The 22,908-nt window shown below is 40.6% G+C and overlaps 1 protein-coding gene and 1 long non-coding RNA gene across 3 annotated transcripts; one reads left to right on the forward strand and one right to left on the reverse strand.

Annotated features, from left to right (window-relative positions):
- SRSF1 (serine and arginine rich splicing factor 1) lies at window positions 12,722–16,523 on the reverse strand. Of its 2 annotated transcripts, XR_306516.3 has the most exons (5): window positions 16,194–16,523; window positions 15,574–15,758; window positions 15,055–15,227; window positions 14,168–14,851; window positions 12,722–13,249 (listed from the first exon to the last, which is right to left on the reverse strand). XR_306516.3 is itself a non-coding variant. In NM_001038007.1 (4 exon segments), coding segments are annotated over 4 exon segments (747 nt in total). In that variant the 5' UTR covers window positions 16,388–16,477; the 3' UTR covers window positions 12,724–14,656.
- On the forward strand, window positions 15,767–21,999 carry LOC110256034. The gene is made up of 2 exons (XR_002337195.1): window positions 15,767–19,793; window positions 19,853–21,999. It is a non-coding gene; the product is annotated as an uncharacterized LOC110256034 (long non-coding RNA).

A 22,908-nucleotide genomic window follows, 5' to 3' on the forward strand; every position in this document is an offset into this window, starting at 1 on the left:
CTTTCAGTGGTGTCACCTCCAGATAGGATGAATAAACCGAAATGTCTGGTAACTAAGCCAAAAAACACAAGTGCTACATCCACCCAAATAAAATTCACATTCCCTCCTCACCCTGTCCTTCTATCCATCTCTCCTACTCCGATGTGTATAACCTGTCACTTTATCTTCAGGGCCCCAGTTTCCTCATCTGGAAAATGAGGACAAGATAAATACCTAACTCACAGAGGTGTCTTATGGATTAAATGAGAAATGTATACAAAAAGCTAGACCATTTTCCTGGATTATAACAGGTGCTAAGTAAATATTTTTATTGGTGCTATTGAGTGGTTCTAGATTAACTTTTGGGCTGGGACCTCTATGTAAGAGCTCTGAGCCACCTCCTCTTACTTTCTCTCAAACTAACAGGTTTTTTCCCCATGCCCCATGCCTCTCTCCTTCAAAGAGCCCTAAGGGGAATAGCCAAAAGGCTAATGACACATGACAAAAGAAGAGACCTATTAAGATCAGCTTTTCTCAAGACAACTTTTAGCAAATGCTAAAAGGCAACAGGATATTTCCTTCCCATTTTGGAAAGGATTTTAAAATCCTGTGGGTACATTAAGGATTAAGATTAGATTCACCAGCCTAGGAATAGAAACTCTGCTATTGTCAATTACCTTTTCCAGGTAAGACTGCCCAACAAACCAAAACCAAGTCAAATTCAAAACTTTTTGTAGAGACCATCCAGTTAGAAGCTCCAGACTGGCAGTTAATGCACTACTTAACTCTTCATGCAAGAAAGGTAGAACTGACAATTAACAGGTCTACTAATAAAAACCAAGACTACAATATTTAGAAATACCAGAAATATCAGCCAGAGAGAAATGTTACCCTTCATTACCAGCCTCAATGGAATCCAGAAGGAAGCATACTCTACCAGACCAAAGGGAACAGCCCCCTGCCCCAGCCCCAGCCCCAGTCCCAAGACAAAAGCAAAAGCGACCAAGCTTGGGGAGAGAGGAAAGCAGAAGTAATCTCACTCCCCTCCTCCCTGCTTAGGGTTTAAGCCAATTGCCTGTGGCCCATGTGGTCAGAAGTTGGGTTTGTGTTTCAACTTTACTACCTAAAGTGTAATACTAGTTATTTCTGCTCTAACTAGTAAGGTGAGCAAGAGGAAACAACAAAGAATTTTCCCCCTAAATACCTATTTAAGTTCCTTGACAGCTGGAACATAGTCACAGAGAATAAAGGGAATGGGGAACAAATCTACCCATTTTCCTAGTAGACGTTTAATTCATCTGGTAGTAGAGGGTCCTTATACATTCTACTAAGAAAGGCCACATACCCAAGATGCCAAAAACAAGTCCAAAGCCATGGAAACACATCTATCACCTTAACTCTTCTTTGAAAAAAGGTGCCAGAAATCAATGCTCAACCTATCAGTTCCATCCACAAAGCATGTGAGTAGAAATACCAAGTCCTGAATAGCTGAAGAGGACATCCAACAAATAGCAAGCAAAACAGCATAGGACACAAGAAGGAAAGAAACTAAGACGGGTCAAAAATACACCAAGTAAGAAATTCAATACAACTGGAAAACATATTCTCAGGCACCAACATTTCTCCTTTGGACACCTGTTCCTCCCTGCCCTTAGATGCCCCAAGCCCAGAGTAATGGCTGAGCCTGAAAAAAAAGTTAACACTTAACAGGTCATGCAAACTTGGTAGGCCTGAACCAAACTGCAAAGCTTATTCAGTTACATCATACTAACAGTTAAAACCATAAATTAAATCCTTACATAAGCAGTTATTCTGGTACAAAGGAAAAGCTCTTTTCAGTGGCTATAGCCTCCCCCCCAAATACATTCCAGTGGAACTCTCTTGTGACCCAGAGGGTTAAGGATGCTGTGTTGCCACTGGGCTTGGGTCACAGCTATGGTGTGGGTTCAATCCCTGGCCTGGGAACTTCCACATGCCTTGGGCACGACCAAAAAAAAAAAAAAAGAAGAGAGAAAAGAGGGATTAACAGCACTAAACAGCATTGTGCTAGCAACCCATCTGTATTACCAGAAAAAAAATGATATTCATTTGAAAAAAAAAAAAAATGGTACTTGTTAATGCCTGTCCAAATGTTAATGTGAAGAGTAGGGCAGAACAAAAACATACATATATCAAGTGAATATTCTTTAACCAAACTCCCAACAAAAACATCTCTTCAATTTCTTCTTCATACCAGACTTGAGGATAGTCCAGAGTTCAAACAGGATTCTGTTTCTCAGAGGTCTCCAAAGAGTTAGCATATTAATATATGCAGATTTTATGTCTCCCTCTTTCTGAGTTGGTGGTCCTTCCTCTCCCTTTCATTGGTCTAGATTTAAAAAAAAAAGCTTCATTGGGTCAATCTGATCTTCAGCTGAAGATCCCTCCATTCCTGGTAGTGAAGGAAACAGGGAATAATGAAACGAGCTTGAGGAATCTATGTAGTATGTTCCCAGGGTGAGGGAAGTGAGCAGTGGTGACCCAAGACACCGATGTGACATCACAAGACTAGTTAGACTAAGCTTTAGGAAGGCTGCTCCATTCCAGACAGCAATGCCAAGAGTGGCAACACAAGGCCAGAACAGTTTAAGATTTGGCTAAGGCTCCAGGGGAGAGATTTGCTTTTTTAAGGATGTTTCTTGACCCCGAGAAGTCTCTGAACCAGAAGCTGCCTAAAGTTCTACAGTGATCTGGTCCAGGCATATAAGCAAGTGCAGGGAACCTGGCAAGCTGGTTGTTAAAGCTCTACATTGGGACAACAGCTGTACTCCGCATTTACACCTTGGCTGTGTAATAAAACATCAAGCTTACCTGCTATCCACAAGTACTACTTGAAGCATTTCACCCTTGGTTGCCCAGAGTAGTAGCAGAAAGCTCTTTGCTTTACTTGAAGAAAGAGGACCAAAATTCCTAGAAGCAGGATAGATTTTGACTTGAACGATTGACAGTGGTACACAAGAAAGATGGGTCAGATTCAGAGAAACTAGATTTTTCCTTTATAGTAATTTTAGTCTCTTTTAACAAAGTACATAAGACTCTTCTCATCTAATTGGCATTAGTTAATTAGTCCTCTACCCCCAAGGCCTGACCCTGTCCTCTGCTGTTTTACTGACCTTAAGTGAATGCCCCCGACTCCCCAGTTCCCAGCTGTTTCCTCTTATTTTTCCAGCTTCCTCACCACACCCCCCAACCTCTCATTTCACTTTCTTTCCCCTTTCATTCAGCAGTGAATGCTCAGAGAGCAGATGGCAAGTACTCAACTCAAGCCGGTGAAAACGCTTCCTGAGCATCAGGTTTAAGGCAATCCCAGAAATAGGAATCCTGGGGGTTGTGATACACACTAGCTCTGCCTTTTAGTGATTTATACTTTAGACAGGAGAGGCATGGTATACTCTTCACATATTAAATATCTTCAGGCAAATTTATTAAAATTAGGTTTATGAAATGAGATTTAAAAAAGCCTTAGTTCAGCTTCTCAGGGACAAGAGGATTTTTTTTTTTGTTTGCTTCGGAATTGATAACTTATTCTTAATTTGTCCAGTCACCTATGTAATACATTTAGCAAAACTCATGAAGCCTTAGGAAGACCCATGTATGTTCTACACACAAGTTTATTTAGCTAAAGTTGGGTTATTCTGATCACTTACGCAAAACATGTGGAGGGATCCAAGTGGGTACTACAATCTGCGATCAGCCCTCTCACCCAGAAAATATAAAAGGAAACCTTGAATCCTAGAAGTAGGTTTGGGATTTGCTCCACGATGATCTCCCTAAAACCACAGGAATTTGGGGATGGAAACTTACCAGGGAAAATAGGAGGAGAGAGGGGAAAATGCATCCCAAGTCCAACATCTCCAATCAGTAAAGTTTAATTTGGCCTCTTCTCGTGTTCTAAGAGTCCTGGTAAACACCTGGTCCTAGAGGTGTTTGGGACTGTCTCTGAATCAGCTCAGAGACAGTCCCAGAGTCAGGCTGTGCCAATTCCAACCTAGAGTGAAATTCTCAAGATTTTGAAAGGCCAGCCAGGAGGACCCCCGAGGGACTAACTTCCTAGTTTATAATGAACTCTAATCAGCTTGAAAACAAAACAAAGACGTCCTAATAATGTAGGCTCTCCTTAGAAAAATGGCCTATGTGTAGAATTATGCCATAACTACTATCCTACTTCAGTAGACAAATATTTATCAAGCCTTTGTTAAATGTCAGGAACTGTACTAACCACTAGGAAACTTTTAAGAATCTCCTCCAGCAGAGAAATCAAAACTTGAAAAGAAATAATTATAGAGCAATCAGACATTTATACAAAGTATTTAAAAAGAGCACTAAAGGGGCTACTTGCTCTAATAATGAATGAGACTTTATCTCACTGGTTCACTGCAGATTATCATCTAGGGCTGCTGAATATCAAAATTGATGCTTAAAAGGCTGTGTGCTCAGGGCTAAGTGTAATGCAGACTGTTAAGCTACGCACCCCACTGTCTTGTAGCTAGGCTCTGGGCCATAGCTGCAGTGACTAGATTAACAACTTTGAAACAGCCCCCAGCAACTTGGATAAGAGCATGGATCAAAGATGGCACCATGGGACACCCTAGTGGCATCAGGTGGATATTGCAAGTGGTGACCGCTTGGGTCAAAGACTTCCTCTTAACAATCTCCCACTGGAAAAAGCATGGCTTTTTAAAAAGCAATATAGTAGTAAAATAAACAGAAATTTGTCACTAGAAGATGCAGATTCAAGTTCTGGGCCTGTCACTTTAACATCTAGAGCCTACTTCCACAAACTGCAAAATAAGGCTAATACCATTTGAGGATTGAAAGGAGTACTTCATAAACAGCTACTACTTTCACTAATAAGGCCATTTCCTCCCCCCCCCAACCCCCAAAATTTTCAATTAAGGTAGAAGGGGCACAAACTCTTTCAGTCACTACTTTGGAAATAAGCCTAAATCTAATTGGAGGAACACACTACATATAAGATCTAAGCTATGTGGCCCATCTGCCTATGATCTCATGAACCCATTTATCCATAATCATTTAAGGTGCATGCATACTAACATTACTGGGCCATCTTGAAAGTAGTGTTAAAAGTTATTAACAGTCTTTGCTCTCAAAGAGTTTACATGTAGCTTGGGGAAATAAAACATACACACAACAGCTAAAGGCAACATGCAAATGTATGCATTTAAGACATTAAATGTTGAAAAGCAAAGCAGACAGTGCAACTGGCCCAACAATGTTTTGATCTTTAGCTATCATCAAGGTGCTGAATAATTTTTAATGGCAAATGGAAGATTTGGGTGTGTGCATTAAATGTGTGCTGAGTCTACTGGCTTTGAGAGAACTGCTGCTAGTTGATTCTCTATCAGCCCAAAGGCCAGGGTCAGGGGTCTGGAGTAATGTTAAGACTTTCCCAAACCAAAAAAACAACTATTATCCAGTTTCTTCACTCTATATATGAATTCCCTTTATGAATAACTACTAATAAAAAAGAACCAAGATGACTCAATCCCAATGAGGAATCTGCTAGAAACTCACTGAGTTAGGGCCACCAAATTCAGAGGTAATTTAAGGCTTCTTCTATAAAAAGCATGCTTGGGGGGAAAAAAAAGAGAGACCCAGGAGGAAGCAGCAAGAGAAGGAATTCTTTTACTTTTAGGAGACACTGAGTTCTGTATTGAAGTGTGCTCATCTTGCAAAACTTTGACTTTACAAGACTGATTTTGGGGAGGCAATGGTTTTCCAACTGTATTTGCTTTAGCCTGGCATTTAAATTAGTTGACTCTTGTAAAACACAGGCTTAACTGTGCCAGCTGGTTACATGTATTTTTTTTCTCAAGTAAATATGTATTACAGTACTACACAAACTGGTTAGTTGAAACTGTGGGTGCTGAACTGCAAATGCAGAGGCCTGACTGTAGTTATTTGGGATTTTCCACTACTGCATGGAGGATCAGCACCCCTAAGCCTGGCATTAAGGGTCAATAGTGACTTGCATCTATCACCTCTGAGGAATTATTTGATGCAACCTCAGTAATACTTTCTCTTATACCCAGTTAGCCAATAACTTGTGAGATAGTTTTCTATGACATTGCTTTTAAGGAGTACCAAGTTCTACTTCTGGTCAATGTTATTAAATTGTGCCAGAGATGGGAGACAAATCCAAATGGCATTTTGAGGCTATTTGGCAAGTAAACATATGGCTTACTGGAAAATGCAAATATGACAAAAGTTCTGCTGGGTAGAAAAAACTAACAGAAAAATTTCAACGGCAATTAGGAAAATTGTGGAGACTAAATGCATCAGAGAGCCATTACATGGGTTCAGAAGTTTGCTTTTCAGTTTCGGGAATTAAATTTAACTTGTTAATGATTGAAGCTGCAGGGTGACCACTAACAGGAGGGAAGGTGAAAACTCTGAAAACAAAACAAAGAAACAAACCCAAGCATGGTCAGTAAAACATTACTAGCTCAACTAGAGCAGGAGATGTGACTGAAAATGGTTATTAACTGTAGACTGTAACCCACTGTTGTTCTGTATTAGGGGAGTGATACTGTTTTAGGAAGATCAGACTTGACGGCCAGGATGGAGACAGGTAAGCAAAATCAGTTTAATGAATCTGGGTGCACAGACAAGGATATTGGTATGGCGAATGGAGATGGGAGACAAATGCAAACAGCAATGTGAAGAATTCTACCTATTAACTTTTTAATAACTAATTTCTAATTTAGCTCAAGTCAGATATAAGGGCACTGCGGCTTAGAACTGGTTAAGTCAGAGAATTTGACCATCAGTCATCTTGCCCCAACTTTACTACCTAGTTTTAGAAAACAAAGGAGTCATTTTTAGTTTCCTTTGTGGTAGTTTGCTTGCCCTGCCCCTAACCAACATTTTACATTCGTCTCATGCTGTGGATGTCACTCTTTATTTTGTAATTCAAGTTAAGGAAGTCTCCAAAAATTGTTAGAAACACTCCAGCAGGTAAAAGGATGAAAAATGTCTTAATGTTATTTAGCTTCTTCTATATAAACTGTCAAGTGAATAAGGACTTACTTCCAACTTGGAAATAGAAGAAACTGAGATTGTATTTACCGGTTATTTATCAAAATACTCAGAAAGGGAAATAAAACTGAATTAATATTTTGAGTGTCTACTCACAACACTGAGCTATGCATTGTGCTATTCCTGGGAAGAGAGCTGTAAGAAAAGACATAAACAACTCATCGATAAAGGCAGAATGGCTTAAGATGTGGTAGAACAATACTCTGCAGGAACCATGAGCAAGGACAAATAGTGCTTATTCAACTAAGTTTATTTAGTGACTATCATGTGCTAGATACTGTTTTGGTTCTTTAGAAAATAAAAACTCATGAGCCAAGTTAACATGAGGTCGAAGATGGATAGAGCAAGGTAGGTGACATGCTATACTAGAGGTATTTACACAGTCTGTGCCAACACAACATAATGGGCTAGTTTTCAGAGGTGATTTTTGAGATAGTACTATTCAGGGTATGTTACACTTCTCTGAATGAAGAAGAGATGGAGGGCATTGCAGGAGCAAGAAGGACAAATACAAGAAATACTGGGCAAATTCCTGGGTTATAGAGTCTACCAGGGAGAAGACAGAGGCCAGGAGCCAGGTTACCAACAGCTTCAGATTCAGCCCAGGACTTCCAAGGGCTATTTAAAGGCTGTAGGTTGTCCTTTGTTCAACTGATGTGGTAGTCCTTTCCTAAGTATTAAACCTTAATAATTAAAACCTGGAAGCTTTTTTCTCCAACTTACAAAGGCTCTCCTAACACCTAGGATCTTAGGGTACAATTCTGCCATGCCTTCTGGCACCTTAACAATCTCCAAGTTTAGCCTTTTAATGAAAATTTTTCTAGATTTCCATTTGAACAACTTTGGAATAGAATCTCTCTTCACAAGTTAAGTTTAGTATCGACTAAACTTGATCAACAAGGGGGCTTAAAAAACTTTGAGTATTCCTGATAACAATTTAAACAGGAAGTAAATTTGTGTCCTTTACATTTTTGCAATGTAAAGTTGGGGAGAGGAAATAACAACTGTTGAAGTGTGAGTTTATAATAATTTTCAGCTTTCTTAAAATAAAATGGCATTAAGTCAAGAAAAGCTTATACTGACTTTTTGATCACAAGATACTCTCTGAAACAAGGCCTGCAAAATAGAATATAACTAGCCAAACTGATGAATAAACAGGGTTTTAAACACACGAACAATCATTAAAAGTCTCAATAATGCTCAGAAATGATTGGTAACACTCCAAAAACTGTTTCACATCATAAAATCAAATGATGCAAGTTTCTGAAAGCATATTCACTGTATGACTGGCTAGATTTTGGGAAGCATGGGGGAGTGAACACATTTCCATACCCAATTCTTAAACTGCTGGCCTTACTATTCCATACCTGGAGATGTACTAAATAGGCTGAAAACCATGGAGACCCACATCTTCAGTTATTTTTCCCTAAGTCCTAGAACCTAGACATAATTTGTGATTCCCAAGTTCAGTACTCATTGAAGTACTATTCAAAACCTAGGAGTTCCCATCGTGGGTCAGTGGTTAATGAATCTGACTAGGAACCATGAGGTTGTGGGTTTGATCCCTGGCCTTGCTCAATGGGTTATAGATCTGGCGTTGCCGTGAGCTGTGGTGTAGGTTGCAGATGTGGCTCGGATCCTGCGTTGCTGCAGCTGTGGTGTAGGCTGGCAGCTACAGCTCCGATTAGACCCATAGCCTGGGAACCTCCACATGCCTCGGGTGCAGCCCTAGAAAAGACAAAAAGACAAAAAAACAAAACCAAACCTAGATGGGTCCAGAAGCTGAAAAGGGGAAGAACTTTGCCCAACAGTTGAGGATGCAGAAGCAAAATTACAGGAAAAAAAAACTTAGACCAAAAAATAAAAATCTAACTTTGGGGCTGAATAGTAAAATAGTTTCTGTCTTGCTGTATGAGGTTATAGCTCCTGATGGATTTTATACCATGGCTCCCTCTAGTGGCTAAATGATTTTTCCCCCTAGCATTTACTCAAAAAGGGCAGAGAGAAATAGACCAGTTAAAACAAAAAAAGCCCTTCCCTCATTAGCTATTTGGCATCCCTACAAAATTAATGTTTTGCTCAAATATATTTAATCAGGATGAGTACAGCATTCTAGAAAGGCTCTCAACTTCCACCATCTTCACACTGGTAATTCTATCAGCAGTTGTCAACAGTCAAGAAGACACTAACAGGTAGCTGAATATGTAACTCCTTTGAACCTTTTAAGAGATGGAGATGAAACTGGGAAATACTGGACTCTTTAAGTGTTTTCATTTGTGTTCTGAATACCTACCTAAATGGCAATTGCCTTATGCAAAAGCATGCATGATTTCTCTCTCTCATAACTCAGAGAGATCTCTTATGAAACGTTTATTATGAGGTTATTTTTGCCTAAGTTAACTTCTGTATGACAAAGACTATACAGAAGCACCAAGTGATTTTTGTAATTTAAAAAGAAAAAATCCTTCCCTCCCTCCATCTCTACAAAATCACAACCACATTCAGGTTAGCAAGAAGCACCCTCAGAGCCCTCAATCACAGGAATAAGCTGGTTTAAGTATACTGCAACCCCTCGTATCTATATTTAAAGCAAAAGTTTTTGCCAGGATTACTATTTATTCAATGACAATCACAAGAAACACAATAAACAAACATTTCCTTGTAATTTCTTTACTTCATGCCAATCCTAGCTTTTCCTATAGGATCAGATTGATCAATGTTCCTGTAAAAGCAGAAAGTACTGAGAAAAAATTGCCCCCGAATAGAGTATTACCCACTGTATGCAATAGGATGGCAGATTTCCTTCAATGGAGTACAGTTGTTTCGAGTCCACTACAGCAACAGAATATAAAGAAAGGAGTCATACCTTTTCCTTATGGCTGCTTCAGCCTAAAAAATGAGGAACTTAACAGCCCAAATAAAAGATCCACAGTAATGGGGTTTGTTTTCACTCACATGCCCCAAATTACACAGAAGCTTTTGCCCTGTATATTCTATTACAGTTCTACAATCCCTTATCCAAACTCTTTGGGGGTAGATGTACTTGAAATTCAGAGCTTTTTGCACTTCACAGACTTATCACATAACATCCTCAGGAAAGCCTCTGGCAACTGACGATGGTATAACGAAACACATCAATATTTCTGCACGAAGACAGTTTAGTCACAGTAAGTACAACACAAAGGCACTGATTTTGGTCATGCTTTATATTCAATTTGCTCACCACCACCAAAAAACTTTTGTTTTCAGATAAGAGATTGTGAACCTGGTTTCTGCCTTTGCACTCTTCATACTGTGATACAAAGTTAAATCAAACCAAAAGATGGTTTTAACAAAACTTCAGTCTAACAGTTTCTCTTTTAATACTATTTATGGTAAATACACACAACTTATTTTTTAGTTTGCAATTTCATTACAACTTCATGTACAAAGTAAGCAAAAAAGGCACACAAGAAATTCATCTTCACAGACACTTGAAAAAACATCAGCCCTAATGAGCAAAGATCTATCAAAGACAAAACTGAAAAAGTTGAAATTCTAGATTCATATTGAACTTAGTAAAAGCACTACAGTGACTAGATACATGAACACTCCAAATTTATTAAACTATAAATCCTAAAAAAAAAAATTTTTAATGAGGAAAATCTATTCATATTACAGTTTTTCAAACTATTAAACTTAACTTAGTTTCTAACAAAATTCAGATCCCAAACAATTAGGAATCAGAAAATGAGTTTCTTACCTTTTGTTTCCAGAAGGATGTGGCTGAACAGCAAGGTGAGTTACTCAATCTGACGTTATGAAAATAATTGCTTCTCAGAGATTTAAAATGTTTCCTTGGTTAGAAAATAAACTAATTACAGGCCCCCTATAATATTCTAAGGGGACATAAATGAAAGGGGAAAAATTTTTAGGTCCAAAAGGGTATGACTTGTTTAGTAGCTGCCAATATGGGTAGTGGCCTAAGGTCTATTAGCTAAGACTGAAAAACAAAGTCTGCACCTCCCCTCAGCACACTAGCGCTCTGGCTGATCTTACCTTTCATACTTACAACACAGTTGGGTCCTTTCTAATCTTAAATAGCTAGATAAACAGTATTTTCTATCTCACTTCAATCTGGGGATGGAAGTACTAAAACTGTGAGTAGAGCACATCTTTCAACTTAGCTTAAATGCATACAACTTTGATCTTAATTTTGGTCTTGTTTCCAAAATACTCAATGAACACAAATAAATCCAGGCTTAAGACTAGGCCACATTCACGTTTCCAAGTCATTTAAAATTATCAATGTATATTCTACCCAGGAAATAAAAACTTTTACTTTTGAACACTCTATTGAATACTAGAGCTTCTCAATGAATCTATACCAAGTGCTTTAAATATTTTAATGGACTCCTAATTTTGTACTTATCCCTCTTCTTCCTAACATTCCACAAGGTTCATTTAAATATGTTGGGTGACTATGCAACTCCTTGGGTCCATTTCCTCTACTACCAAAATTATTCCTAGTTTCCTAGGTTTGAAATTGTCACCTGAATAGCCATCTTTAATTCTGCTGCCAACTATAATTAATACCCAAGGAAGGTTTTACAATATAGCTATCTTTTGGGTGCAAAAATAAGAGTGGTTTGATGGGTGTGACTAGCTGTCAGGAAATCAGAAGAAAAAAAAAAGCAGAAATTCTAAATAAAAATCTCCTCCTCCAACTCTAAGTTGAAGATTTAGCACCAAGAGGCCATCAAGTAAAGATACAAAAACTAGTAGACTACAAAGATATAATCACTGCTTTGCTGTTTTGGATACAAGAATAACTTCCATGGTTGAGAAGACTTTCAAGGTAAAATTCTAAAGAACGACCAGCTTTGTATTAACAATGATTCGCTCAAACATACAGCTAACCTTCTAGTGTGCTATTCACATCTCAAAAAGAAAATGTTATTTAACAATTCTAATCTGTGCTGAATTTAGTATTTAATACTTACCAATTTTTCAGATGAGTTTGAAACTCAAAGTCTAAGTGCAACACTAGTCACCTAGTCATCACCAAATTTTGCACAAAACCCTATGCTGCCTATACGATCACTAAACATAAGCAGCCATCTATAAACTTTTAATCTTTTTTTTCTTTTCTAGGGCTGCACCCACAGCACATGGAGGTTCCCAGGCTAGGGGTCTAATCAGAGCTGTAGCCACCGGCCTATGCCACAGCCACACCAGATCCGAGCCGCATCTGTGAACTACACTACACCACAGATCACAGCAATGCTGGATCCCTAACCCACTGAGTGAGGCCAGGGATCGAACCTGCAACCTCATGGCTCCTAGTCATATTTGTTAACCACTGAGCCACAACGGGAACTCCTTAATCACTTTTTAATTAAAATACTGGAAGCTTATTTTTCAGAGACTAGATGACCCCCCCCTCAGTTACCATTACATACAGTTGGTGTATTCTCACCTTATCGTCCCCTGAAGACTTTTACAAGAATTAACAGTGGCTAATAGCATTTATTAGAAAACTTCAAAGAACCTTTAATTTACTAACACATAAACACGAGAATCAGTATCTTATAAATTTAAAGTGAGACTAGTTAAGTCACTCAGTAAAAAAAAATCTTACAAGAGGAAAAAGGACAACCATGCATAGTTTTTTAAAAAATGTTTATTTTTTTCAAAGAAAAATGGCAATAGCCAATTGGAAACCTACTTATTCTTCAACTCCAATTTTGTTTTCTTTAAATTTAGAAGTGACTTACTGATTTACTATTTTAAACAAACCCCCCCTTTCCCCTTTAAATGTTTACCATCTACTCGTGCTGAATCCTTCCAAGGAGATTGCTCCAGCGTTTATCTCCAGGTCCTCGCTTTGCTCCTTTTACCAAAAATGCAAAACACAATTCCATCGTGCATCTTAAGGGCTCCAATCGTCAAAAATAGGAAAAAAAAAAAAATCTTTGGAATAGCCAATTAAGTTGAATAAAAAAAAAAAAAAAAAAAAAATCCACACGAATGCGGTTTGGTTGGGGCAGGAATCCACTCCTATGTTCCTGGTAATCTGATCCCGCTCCATGAATCCTTGTAATTCATCCTCCCTATCCTATCCACATTATGATTTGAATCCAATGATCCAGCTCCAAGGATTGGGATCCAGTGAGCCCTCTCCAATCCAAACCTTTATAACCAGCAAAACCAAAAAAGAGGAGGCAAAATGTTAGATACTGTAATCAAAAAAGGTTTCTGGGGAATGATGAGTTATGTCTGTCATCAGTTTAACAGATGTACATCAATAACTATCAAATTCCCCAAAACAAGTTTCTGAATGGTGTTCAGATAAATTTTAGAAACTTAATCATCATAGAGACTAACTGGAAGAAGCATTTTATATTTACAGTTCAACTGATAATGCCAACACTTGTTACTGTACAGCGTATTACAGGTTTTGTGGTTGCAAAAAGTTATGTAGTTTAAAAGTTTACTGGTATTGCTACCCACCTAAGTCTAAACTAAATCTAATGCTCCCAACTGCAATTTAATTTGTAAATTAAAGTGTTTTAAACATGAGTCAATTATGAATATTAAAGGGGAACGTGAGACTTAAAAAGTATTCCCAACTAGATTATCTACACCAATAAATTGGAATTCTATTATTTTGCTTTCATTTTGTCTTAAAAAAATGAAGTAGCAACGCTATTATATCAGTCACACAGAGGACATGCAGATTTAGCAGTATTGATATTATACTCTATCTGGTTGGAATTAAAGACACCCTGTACCCACAAGTACACCAACAGCAGGTCACACATTAACAGTTGTAACTAAGCACTGTGACAAATTAATCAGTTCTTCCCACATTAGTCCCTAATAAAACAAAAAAGGGAAGGGAGCAAAACAAATTGTTACAAAATGGGCCATGTAATTTTGCCACAATTGCCAGAGTTTTAAAGAGTAAAGCAATTGTAGCCAAATATAACTGCATAAAATGTTTTCAAGTGTTTTAAGATAGATGTATATAATCACTTTAAACCCTTGCCTTTTAGTATAAGGTCAATACTGCCAATTTCATCTGTGACAATAGCACTTGGAGTCATACCATTGCCTCCATTATTGATCTGATCCTCCTCAATCCTCCTTTTGACAATCCTAAAATGATTGAAATGTGCTCCACAATCCTTAATCCAAAGCATTCTTAATCCATCTCTTCAGATATGTCTACAGAAAGACACATGAAAAGCAAGATAAACATAAGAACTTCCCCAGGTAAGATAACCACCAACACCCCCAACATCCCAGTTCACACAAACCAGAGCAGAATAGACATTTACACAGTATCACAGTCTGAAGAGCATGGAGAGTTAACTAAATTTAAACAATCCTGTCTATGACATCACTTAAAATACAATTTATCAGACATGAGGGGAATGTAGATGTTAGGAGCAAGGGGATATTACACAAGAATGCAATTCAACACTTTAGCCCACTCTGAACAAAAACAGTTTTGAATTAAAAAATGAAAAGATTGTACTGAATAAAGGAAAACTGTATACAACATGGGTTCTACAAAAAAGTGTCACCAATCATCTTATGTACGAGAGCGAGATCTGCTATGACGGGGAGAATAGCGTGGTGATCCTCTGCTTCTCCTTGGGGAATAACTGCGACTCCTGCTGTTGCTTCTGCTACGGCTTCTGCTACGACTACGGCTTCGAGATCGAGATCTTCCATAACTTGGACTTCTGGGCCCATCAACTTTAACCCGGATGTAGGCAGTTTCTCCCTATTGGATAGACAGAACTTTCGATTGAAAGATCTAAGCTTTCACCTGTCTTCAGGCATGCTGAATGAATCAACGTAACTCAAACCAGAAATCTGGCACTTTACTGGGTTTTTACTTGGACACCCTTGCCTGAATCTTACCTTCAAATTCCACTGTTAAGACCACTGTATCCAATTCTGGCCAAGGAAAAGAATATAACCTACCTCATGAGATCTAAACTTAGTGTTATCCAGTTTTCGAACTGCATAGGTCATATCTTCTTTCCGTACAAACTCCACGACACCAGTGCCATCTCGGTAAACATCAGCATAACATACATCACCTGCTTCACGCATGTGATCCTTCAAATCCTGCCAGCTTCCACTTGGAGGCAGTCCTGAAAAAGTGCGTTTTCTTTCAATACCAATTATCCTAAGTTTCACATTAAACATAAAGGTTACATTAAAACAAGACTTAAAACCAACGGTCTTTAACATCCCGTTTAACGAGCTGTTAAAAGAGTTCGGAATCAAGAGTCCAAAATTATTTGTAAAGTTAAGGCTCTTCTTATCTTCTAGGTACTGCAACCTAATTCGCTAAGTCTCAAATAGAGTAGTCCTTGTTAACTAAAGTCACCCAAGGCACTCCGGTTTAAGTGAAGACCTGGCATGAAAACACCAAGAAAAACTTCAAAACGGTGTGCGGTCCCCTTATCATCAATCCGCACGGACCCGCCAACTCACCAGAGACAACCACTCTGTTTTCAGAACGCCTGGATGGGGGGCCATAGCGCCCTCGGGGAGCCCCGCCGCCACCACCCCCGCCGCCGCCTCGGCCGGTACCACGGCCGCTTCGAGGAAACTCCACCCGCAGACGGTATCCATCGTAATCATAGCCGTCGCGACCATACACCGCGTCTTCTGCGTCTCTGCGTGACCAGAGAAAGCCAAGGGGTAAGGAAAAGAAGAAAAAAAAAAAAAAAGGGCCAGGAGGGGCGGCTCACTCCGCCGGGGAGCGAGCGGGCCCCCGCACATGCGCACCGGGGTGGAAGAGCCCACATGCGCCGCATAATAGGAACGGCCCCTCCCCCACCCAGAAGCACGCCAGGCTCCCGACCACTCCAGCAGCCCTCGGCGCCTCAGTTTCCCGCTCCGAGCCTGCGAGTCGGCTCTAGGGACGTCCGTGGGGCCCGGCCACCAGAGGAGCCACGCCGACTCGGCTCCTTACTCGACTCCTGCATGGGCGATATCGTCTGGCCCCCAACCCAAGAACCCACCGCCCCATTCCCCAAGTGAAGGCCCCGGAGCCTTCCCCAACTACTCCAACCTATTTCCTCAAGGCCGCAAGCCCCTGGCCGCCTCACCGCGGGTCCTCGAACTCAACGAAGGCGAAGGGCGGTCCTCCGCGGCGATTCTTCAGGTCGATGTCGCGGATAGCACCGTATTTGTAGAACACGTCCTCAATGTCCTTGGTTCGGATGTCTGGAGGTAAGTTACCCACGTAGATGCGGCAATCGTTGTTCCCTGCCGGGCCACGGATCACACCACCTCCCGACATGGCGGCGACGAAAAGCGCGGACTCGAGAACAGGCCTTCCCACCAAGCCTAGCGAGCGGGAGAGCGAGCCCGCAGCGACACCACGTCTCCCGCGGCCCCTCCAAAATGGCGCCTTTATCAGCTCGGCGCACGGATATGGGGGGGAGGGAGGAAGAGAAGCGGGAGGAAGCAGCTATTCGATCTCACTACGCACGCGCAAGAGCGTAACGGGTGCTGCGAGAGTGACGCTCGCGCAAGCGCGACGTCACCCTCCGCGCGAAGGGAAAAAAGTTCCCGCCTTCCCGATTTGTCGAGGGGTTTAATAAGGGAGTGACCAGCCTTGTGGCAAAATTAAATATAGAGCTCTCGTAAAAGGGGTTATTAATCTCTGTCGAATCCTAAAGAATCAGCAGTTTCCTCAGGAATGTTTCTCTCAAAAAAACGGCGTCTTGAAAGTATTTGGTGAAACCTAGCCTAAAGCTAGGTCCCACCATGCTCTGCGCTGTTAACGGCCTTTGGCGGGAAAGACTGCCGGGGGCGGAGTCAAAGGGGGAGGGACCAGGCGGTTGCTCCGGAAACACGGGCATCCTTGGAGAGTGCACCTCGTTCAGGAGTCGCGTTGCGGGTGAATCAACGCGGAGCCGAGACGTGACTTTGTCTTCCCGCCCCATCTGCGAACGGGCCGTGGACTGCTTGGACGACTGTCTAATGCAGGGGAACCTGGCTGAGACGCTTTAATAAATATTCTACGCTAAGTACCGTTCCACCTTCGGTTCAGAACTGACCTCAGTTCAACGCTCCTTGTGCTCGTGGCGGTAATTCCTGGCGGCATCAGCCAACCAGGACCCAGACCTCTGCTTCTTTTTTAAATCACCTATCGCCAGGGCCCAGCGCAGCGGAGAGGTCCAGTGAAGGTTTGCAGAATGAATTGTGTCTGTTATTTCTACAACGTCTTTCAAAGAACGAAAAAGACGCGCGCCCTCCTGTTTGTATTGCAGAATCCTGACGTTCCTTCCTTTTTTGGAACTCATTAGCAAATCTCTCAGGTAATATGAATGAGCAAAGTGGATGTGTGAGGATTTCTGTGACCACTGGAGACCGAAGTGGCGGCTTAAGGACTCATCTCGCCAGCATGTTGGTCCAGGGAGATAAGAACTTGTTACATTTTGCCACGGAGCCATCTGAAATCTGGATTTTTATATGAAATACTGGGATTTTAAAATATTAATGGTGAATTCAAATTAAAAAAAAAACCCTGTCATAAATATGCTGAAACAGGTCTGCACCCTGATTGAGAGGATGATTTTCTTCATTTTTATTTATTCGCATCAATCCCTCTCCCCAGTGATGTGATGCTGTTTACAGAGATACCAGAAAACGTTATTGCAATTGAATGGAGAAATCACGGAGAATATAAGGGGAAATTAAAATGAAGTCATGGATAAAGTTAATACACAAAATGGCTGCAGTAAAAATTTGTGAGTTCTAAAGATGGATTACAAATTTGACCCTAGTCATCATGGCAGTCACAGTAAAGAAGGAAACAGTATATTCAAGATCCAAAGTGCCTTAAAAAGATTTTTCAGAAGGTCATGTTTTCAGTTCTAAAAGGCGATTGCATGTATTTTAACAGTGTTCTCAGTAATCCCAAAATGCAAATTTAATTTGCTGCTCAACAGATTCACAGAAGATCTTTAGTAGTAGTCCTTGAAATCTGATGGTTTTCAAAACTGGGTATCGCACAGTTTTTTTGTCTTTTAGATCATCCTCCAATGATAGATATTTTTTTTCTTCCTGCGGCATGTGGAAGATTCCAGGCTAGGGTTAAAATCAGAGCTGCAGCTGCCAGCCTACACCACAGCCACAGCAATGCAGGATCTGAGCTGCATCTGTGACCTATGCCACAGCTTGCGGCAACGCTGGGTCCTTAACCCACTGAGCAAGGTTGGGGATCGAACTCGCCTCCTCATGGATACTAGTCGGATTCTTTTTTTTTTTTTTTTTTTTTTGTCTTTTTGCTGTTTCTTGGGCCGCTCCCACAGCGTATGGAGGTTCCCAGGCTAGGGGTCGAATCGGAGCTGTAGCCACTGGCCTATGCCAGAGCCACAGCAACTCGGGATCCGAGCCGCGTCTGCAACCTACACCACAGCTCACGGCAACGCCGGATCCTTAACCCACTGAGCAAGGGCAGCTACCGAACCCGCAACCTCATAGTTCCTAGTCGGATTCGTTAACCACTGTGCCACGACAGGAACTCCCAAGTCGGATTCTTAACCTGCTGAGCTACAACAGGAACTCCTCAATGATATATTTTTAAACCAAACTTTCAATTTAAAAGAAGACACTGATAATTTTTAAAATGAGAAGCTGACTAAAAGGGACACTATTTCAACAAATTTATTTAGTCCTATTTGGTTAGTAGCAGAAGAGATGAGAGGTTTTTTTTTTTTTAATTGCAGGTGTACAATGTGTTGGTTCTTACATTCAGTAGGTTTACTGAGCACAGTTTCTTTCTGTTCTAACTTTCTCCATTCACTTGTTGTTATTCAGATTTGTCTTCTGTTGATTAATATTAAGTTGATAAACCAAAGTAGTTTAAACATAAGTGCTTATAATTTCAAGGCATCTTCATTCCAGAAAAATAAGAAAACTATGAATTTGCTTCGATTTATTCTTGTCCAATTTAATGCAGCCATTTCTGATTTTGTTCAGGTATGCGGGTAGAATTTAGTATACAGTGAATAGGACATTCTTATTTCTCTATCAGCTTCTCTTATTTTATTTGAATGTCACCAAATTATAGGTTCTAGGGTCTATGACAAGGTCAGGAGCTAGCAGGAAAAGTCTGGGCGGCTGTTTATCAGATCTCCTAGGATGACATTAGCTGAAAATGATTACATTTAAGGGTGTGATCTTCTACTGTCAGTGTCCCAGACTGGCATGTTTTGGTCCACAAGAGTAAAAAGCAAGACAACAAATATCCAAACCATTTGTTCATTTGTTTGGGGCTGGGGGCGGGGTGAGGCAGTTCTTTTTCTTTTTCTTTTTTTTTTTTTTGTCTTTTTTGGGGCTGGTTCCCAGGCTAGGAGTCTCGTTGGAGCTGTTGCCCCTGGCCTATGCCAGAGTCACAGCAGCGCCAGATCCGAGCTGTGTCTGGGACCTATACCACAGCTTAAGGCAACGCTGGACCCGTAACCCACTGAGTGAGGCCAGGGATCCAACCCGCAACCTCATGGTTCTTAGTCGGATTCATTTCCACTGCCCCATGATAGGAACTCCTAGGCAATTCATTTTTGATAACCAGGATATTCAGATTGTACCTACCAAGAAAACTTTTGGCAGGTCTAGAAAGCAAATCAGGCAGTTTCTTAGTAAATGAGGAATCAAAAGAAAAGGAAGTGAATTGTTTTGAGAGAGAGTTGATTCAGGTCTTGGTGAGGAATCAAAAGAAAAGGAAGTGAGTTGTTTTGAGAGAGAGTTGATTCAGGTCTTGGTGAGACCTGATAAATGATCCCTGCCCCTCAACAGGATCACACCCTCTGGATTTTGTCTCTCTGTTCCCTGAATAATACTGGGTCAAGATTGGCAATTCCCTTTCTGTAGTCTTATCTTCTTTCTCTAAACAGTTGCTAGACAGTTGAATTGATTTCTGCTAACCTGATTGTAACCACTTCGGTTTTGGCTCCTGAGATTATATCCTCATCTTAATTGGAGCCTTGGAGTGTTTCTAAACTTCTCAGTTACACATCCACAGACAGTTTTATAGATTGCTCCCACAACCAGCTAATTTATTAAGTATGGATTTTACCCTTTTAGTTCTCAGAAGCTGCCTTATTTTCAACACTTTATGTAAATTACTTCCTCAAAAGAAACTTTTTAAACGCTTTCGATTCAATCCAGTAAGTATAAAGTGTCAGCACTGTATTTTGCCTTGAGGATAAAAAAGGAAAGAAGGAAATTCAGAGTTAGTTACTGTAAGAGTTGAAGTCGCAAGACCCAATTTTTCAGTGATTTTCCAAACACTTAAAACTCTATACCTCTTAGAATGATGTGATAAGATAGTTGCACAGCTCTGTAAGTATACTAAAAATCGTTGAATTGTACAGTTGAAGGGAGTGAATTATATGTAAATTATAACTCTACAAATTTTTTTAAGCGACTTGGGGAAAAAATATTTCCAACAATCAGCAGAATCACGCTTTCCATTCTTCTAAAGGCATTGTTGGGGGTGAGCGGTGCTGTAGAGTAATTTGCACTGAAACATGGCTTCCCTAATTTGGAAATTCTGTTTTCCATATTCATGTGTCAACCTCTCCTGTCCCTTCTGGAGATGACTGTTACTTTTACTAGGTGGACACAAAGATTAGGACTCTTGATTCCACTGTGTGTAGGAATCACCTCCAGGAACTGTTCACTTGTGTAATTCTCTATTCTCTTGTTCCACTTGTTTTAATGACTAATACTCTCTGAAGACAAAAGGAAATAACATGGTATGTTATCTTTTTGTTTCATTTATATTTGTCTCATCTTCCATAGTAAACTATGTTGAGGACAGGTTTCTATTGTAACTCCCTTTATTACCAGTAAATTTTTTGTTAAAATGAGTGTTATTAACTATTTACTGACTGCTCTTTGAGAAAGATGGGGCACAGAATGTTTCTATGGAAACTGCATCATGTTTCTGTCAGTGAATAGACACAATGGGTGTTTCACATTTCCTGGCCACATGATGGCCACTTTTCAGGCCCAAATAAATTATCTAGTAATATAGGCTTGGAAATCTTATTTTGGGACTGGCCTCCCTCATTCTTTGATAATTCTTGTTTTGTTTTTGGCTGATTCTTCCCATCTTTATTATCCTATTATGGATAACAGTAGTATATGATATTACCAGAAACAACTCTTAGAATGGTGTATTCCAAAGAGTTATATTTTCAGAGTTCCCATCATGGTGTGGTGGAAACAAATCCGACTAGGAACCATGAGGTTGCGGGTTCAATCCCTGGCCTTGCTCAGTGGGTTAAGGATCTGGCATTGCCAGGAGCTGTGGTGTAGGTAGCAGATGTGGCTCGGTTCTTGCATTGCGGTGGCTGCGGCGTAGGCCGGCAGCTATAGCTCTGATTTGACCTCTAGCCTGGGAACCTCCATGTGCTGAGGGAGTGGCTCTAAAAAAAAAAAAAACACAAAAAAACCCCAAAGAGTTATATTTTCACCATGTCTCTCTCTCCTATTAATATTATTCCTCTCTTCCTCTTCCTGCTTAATTCCTTCTCTTCAAAATTAAAACTTCGGGAGTTCCCTGGTGGTACAATGGGTTAGGATCTGGGATTGTCACTGCTGTGGCTTGGGTCACTATAGCTCCAGTCACTTCTGTGTCATGGGTTTGAGCCCTGGCCCTGGAACTTCTACATGCCATGGGTGCAACCAAAAAAAACCTCAAACTCTAGTTCATCATTATTGTACCTTTCCTAATTGGGATAGATGGCTGTTTAAAGAATTATTATTAATATTGCAGATACGCTTTATTTGCCAAAAATTCTACCTTTTTTAGCAATTTAATCTATGTAATAGTGGTATTATATGTTAATACTAGTGACAAATATGTTATAAATATATATTTTTTTGAAGTTTTCAGAGTGTGACTGTTTATTTCCCTTTATAAGTTAAATAAGGAGTTCCTTCATGGTGCATTGGGTTAAGGACCTGGCATTGTCACTGCATTGGCTCAGGTCATTGCTGTGGCACAGGTTTGATCCCTGGCTGGGGAACTTCCACATGTCTGGGTGTGGCCAAAAAATTTTTTTTAATAAATTTTAGGGAGTTCCCGTCGTGGCGCAGTGGTTAACGAATCCAACTAAGAACCATGAGGTTGCGGGTTTGATCCCTGGCCTCGCTCAACGGGTTAAGGATCCGGCGTTGCCATGAGCTGTGGTGTAGGTTGCAGACGCGGCTCGGATCCTGCGTTGCTGTGGCCGTGGCATAGGCAGGTGGCTACAGCTCCAATTGGACCCCTAGCCTGGGAACCTCCATATGCCGCGGGAGCGGCCCAAGAAATGGCAAAAAGACTAAATAAATAAGTAAATTTTAGGCAGTTCCTGTCATGGCTCCTTGGTAGCAAACCCAACTAGTATCGAGGATTTGGGTTCAAACCCTGGCCTTGCTTAGTGGGTTAAGGGTCCAGCATTGCTTTCGGCTGGGGTACAGGTCACAGATGTGGCTCGGATCCTATGTTGCTATGGCTCTGGTGTAGGCTGGCAGCTACAGCTCCTCGCCTGGGAACTTCCATATGCTGCAGGTGTGGTCCTAAAAAGACAAAAAACAAATAAATAATAAAATTTAGATTAGATATTAACTCTCAGGATTCCTTTTATAAATTTACTTGCCGAGTTTTGCAGCAGACTCCAAGGCCCAAAAGCCTAAAATACTTAACTATCTGGCTGTTTCTGTTTTTGTTTTTTGCTTTCTAGGATCTGTGACCTACACCACAGCTCATGGCAATGTCGGATCCTTAACCCACTGAGTCAGGCCAGGGATTGAACCCGA

This window comes from Sus scrofa, chromosome 12, assembly GCF_000003025.6.
Source record: "Sus scrofa isolate TJ Tabasco breed Duroc chromosome 12, Sscrofa11.1, whole genome shotgun sequence".
Taxonomy (NCBI): Eukaryota; Metazoa; Chordata; class Mammalia; order Artiodactyla; family Suidae; genus Sus; species Sus scrofa.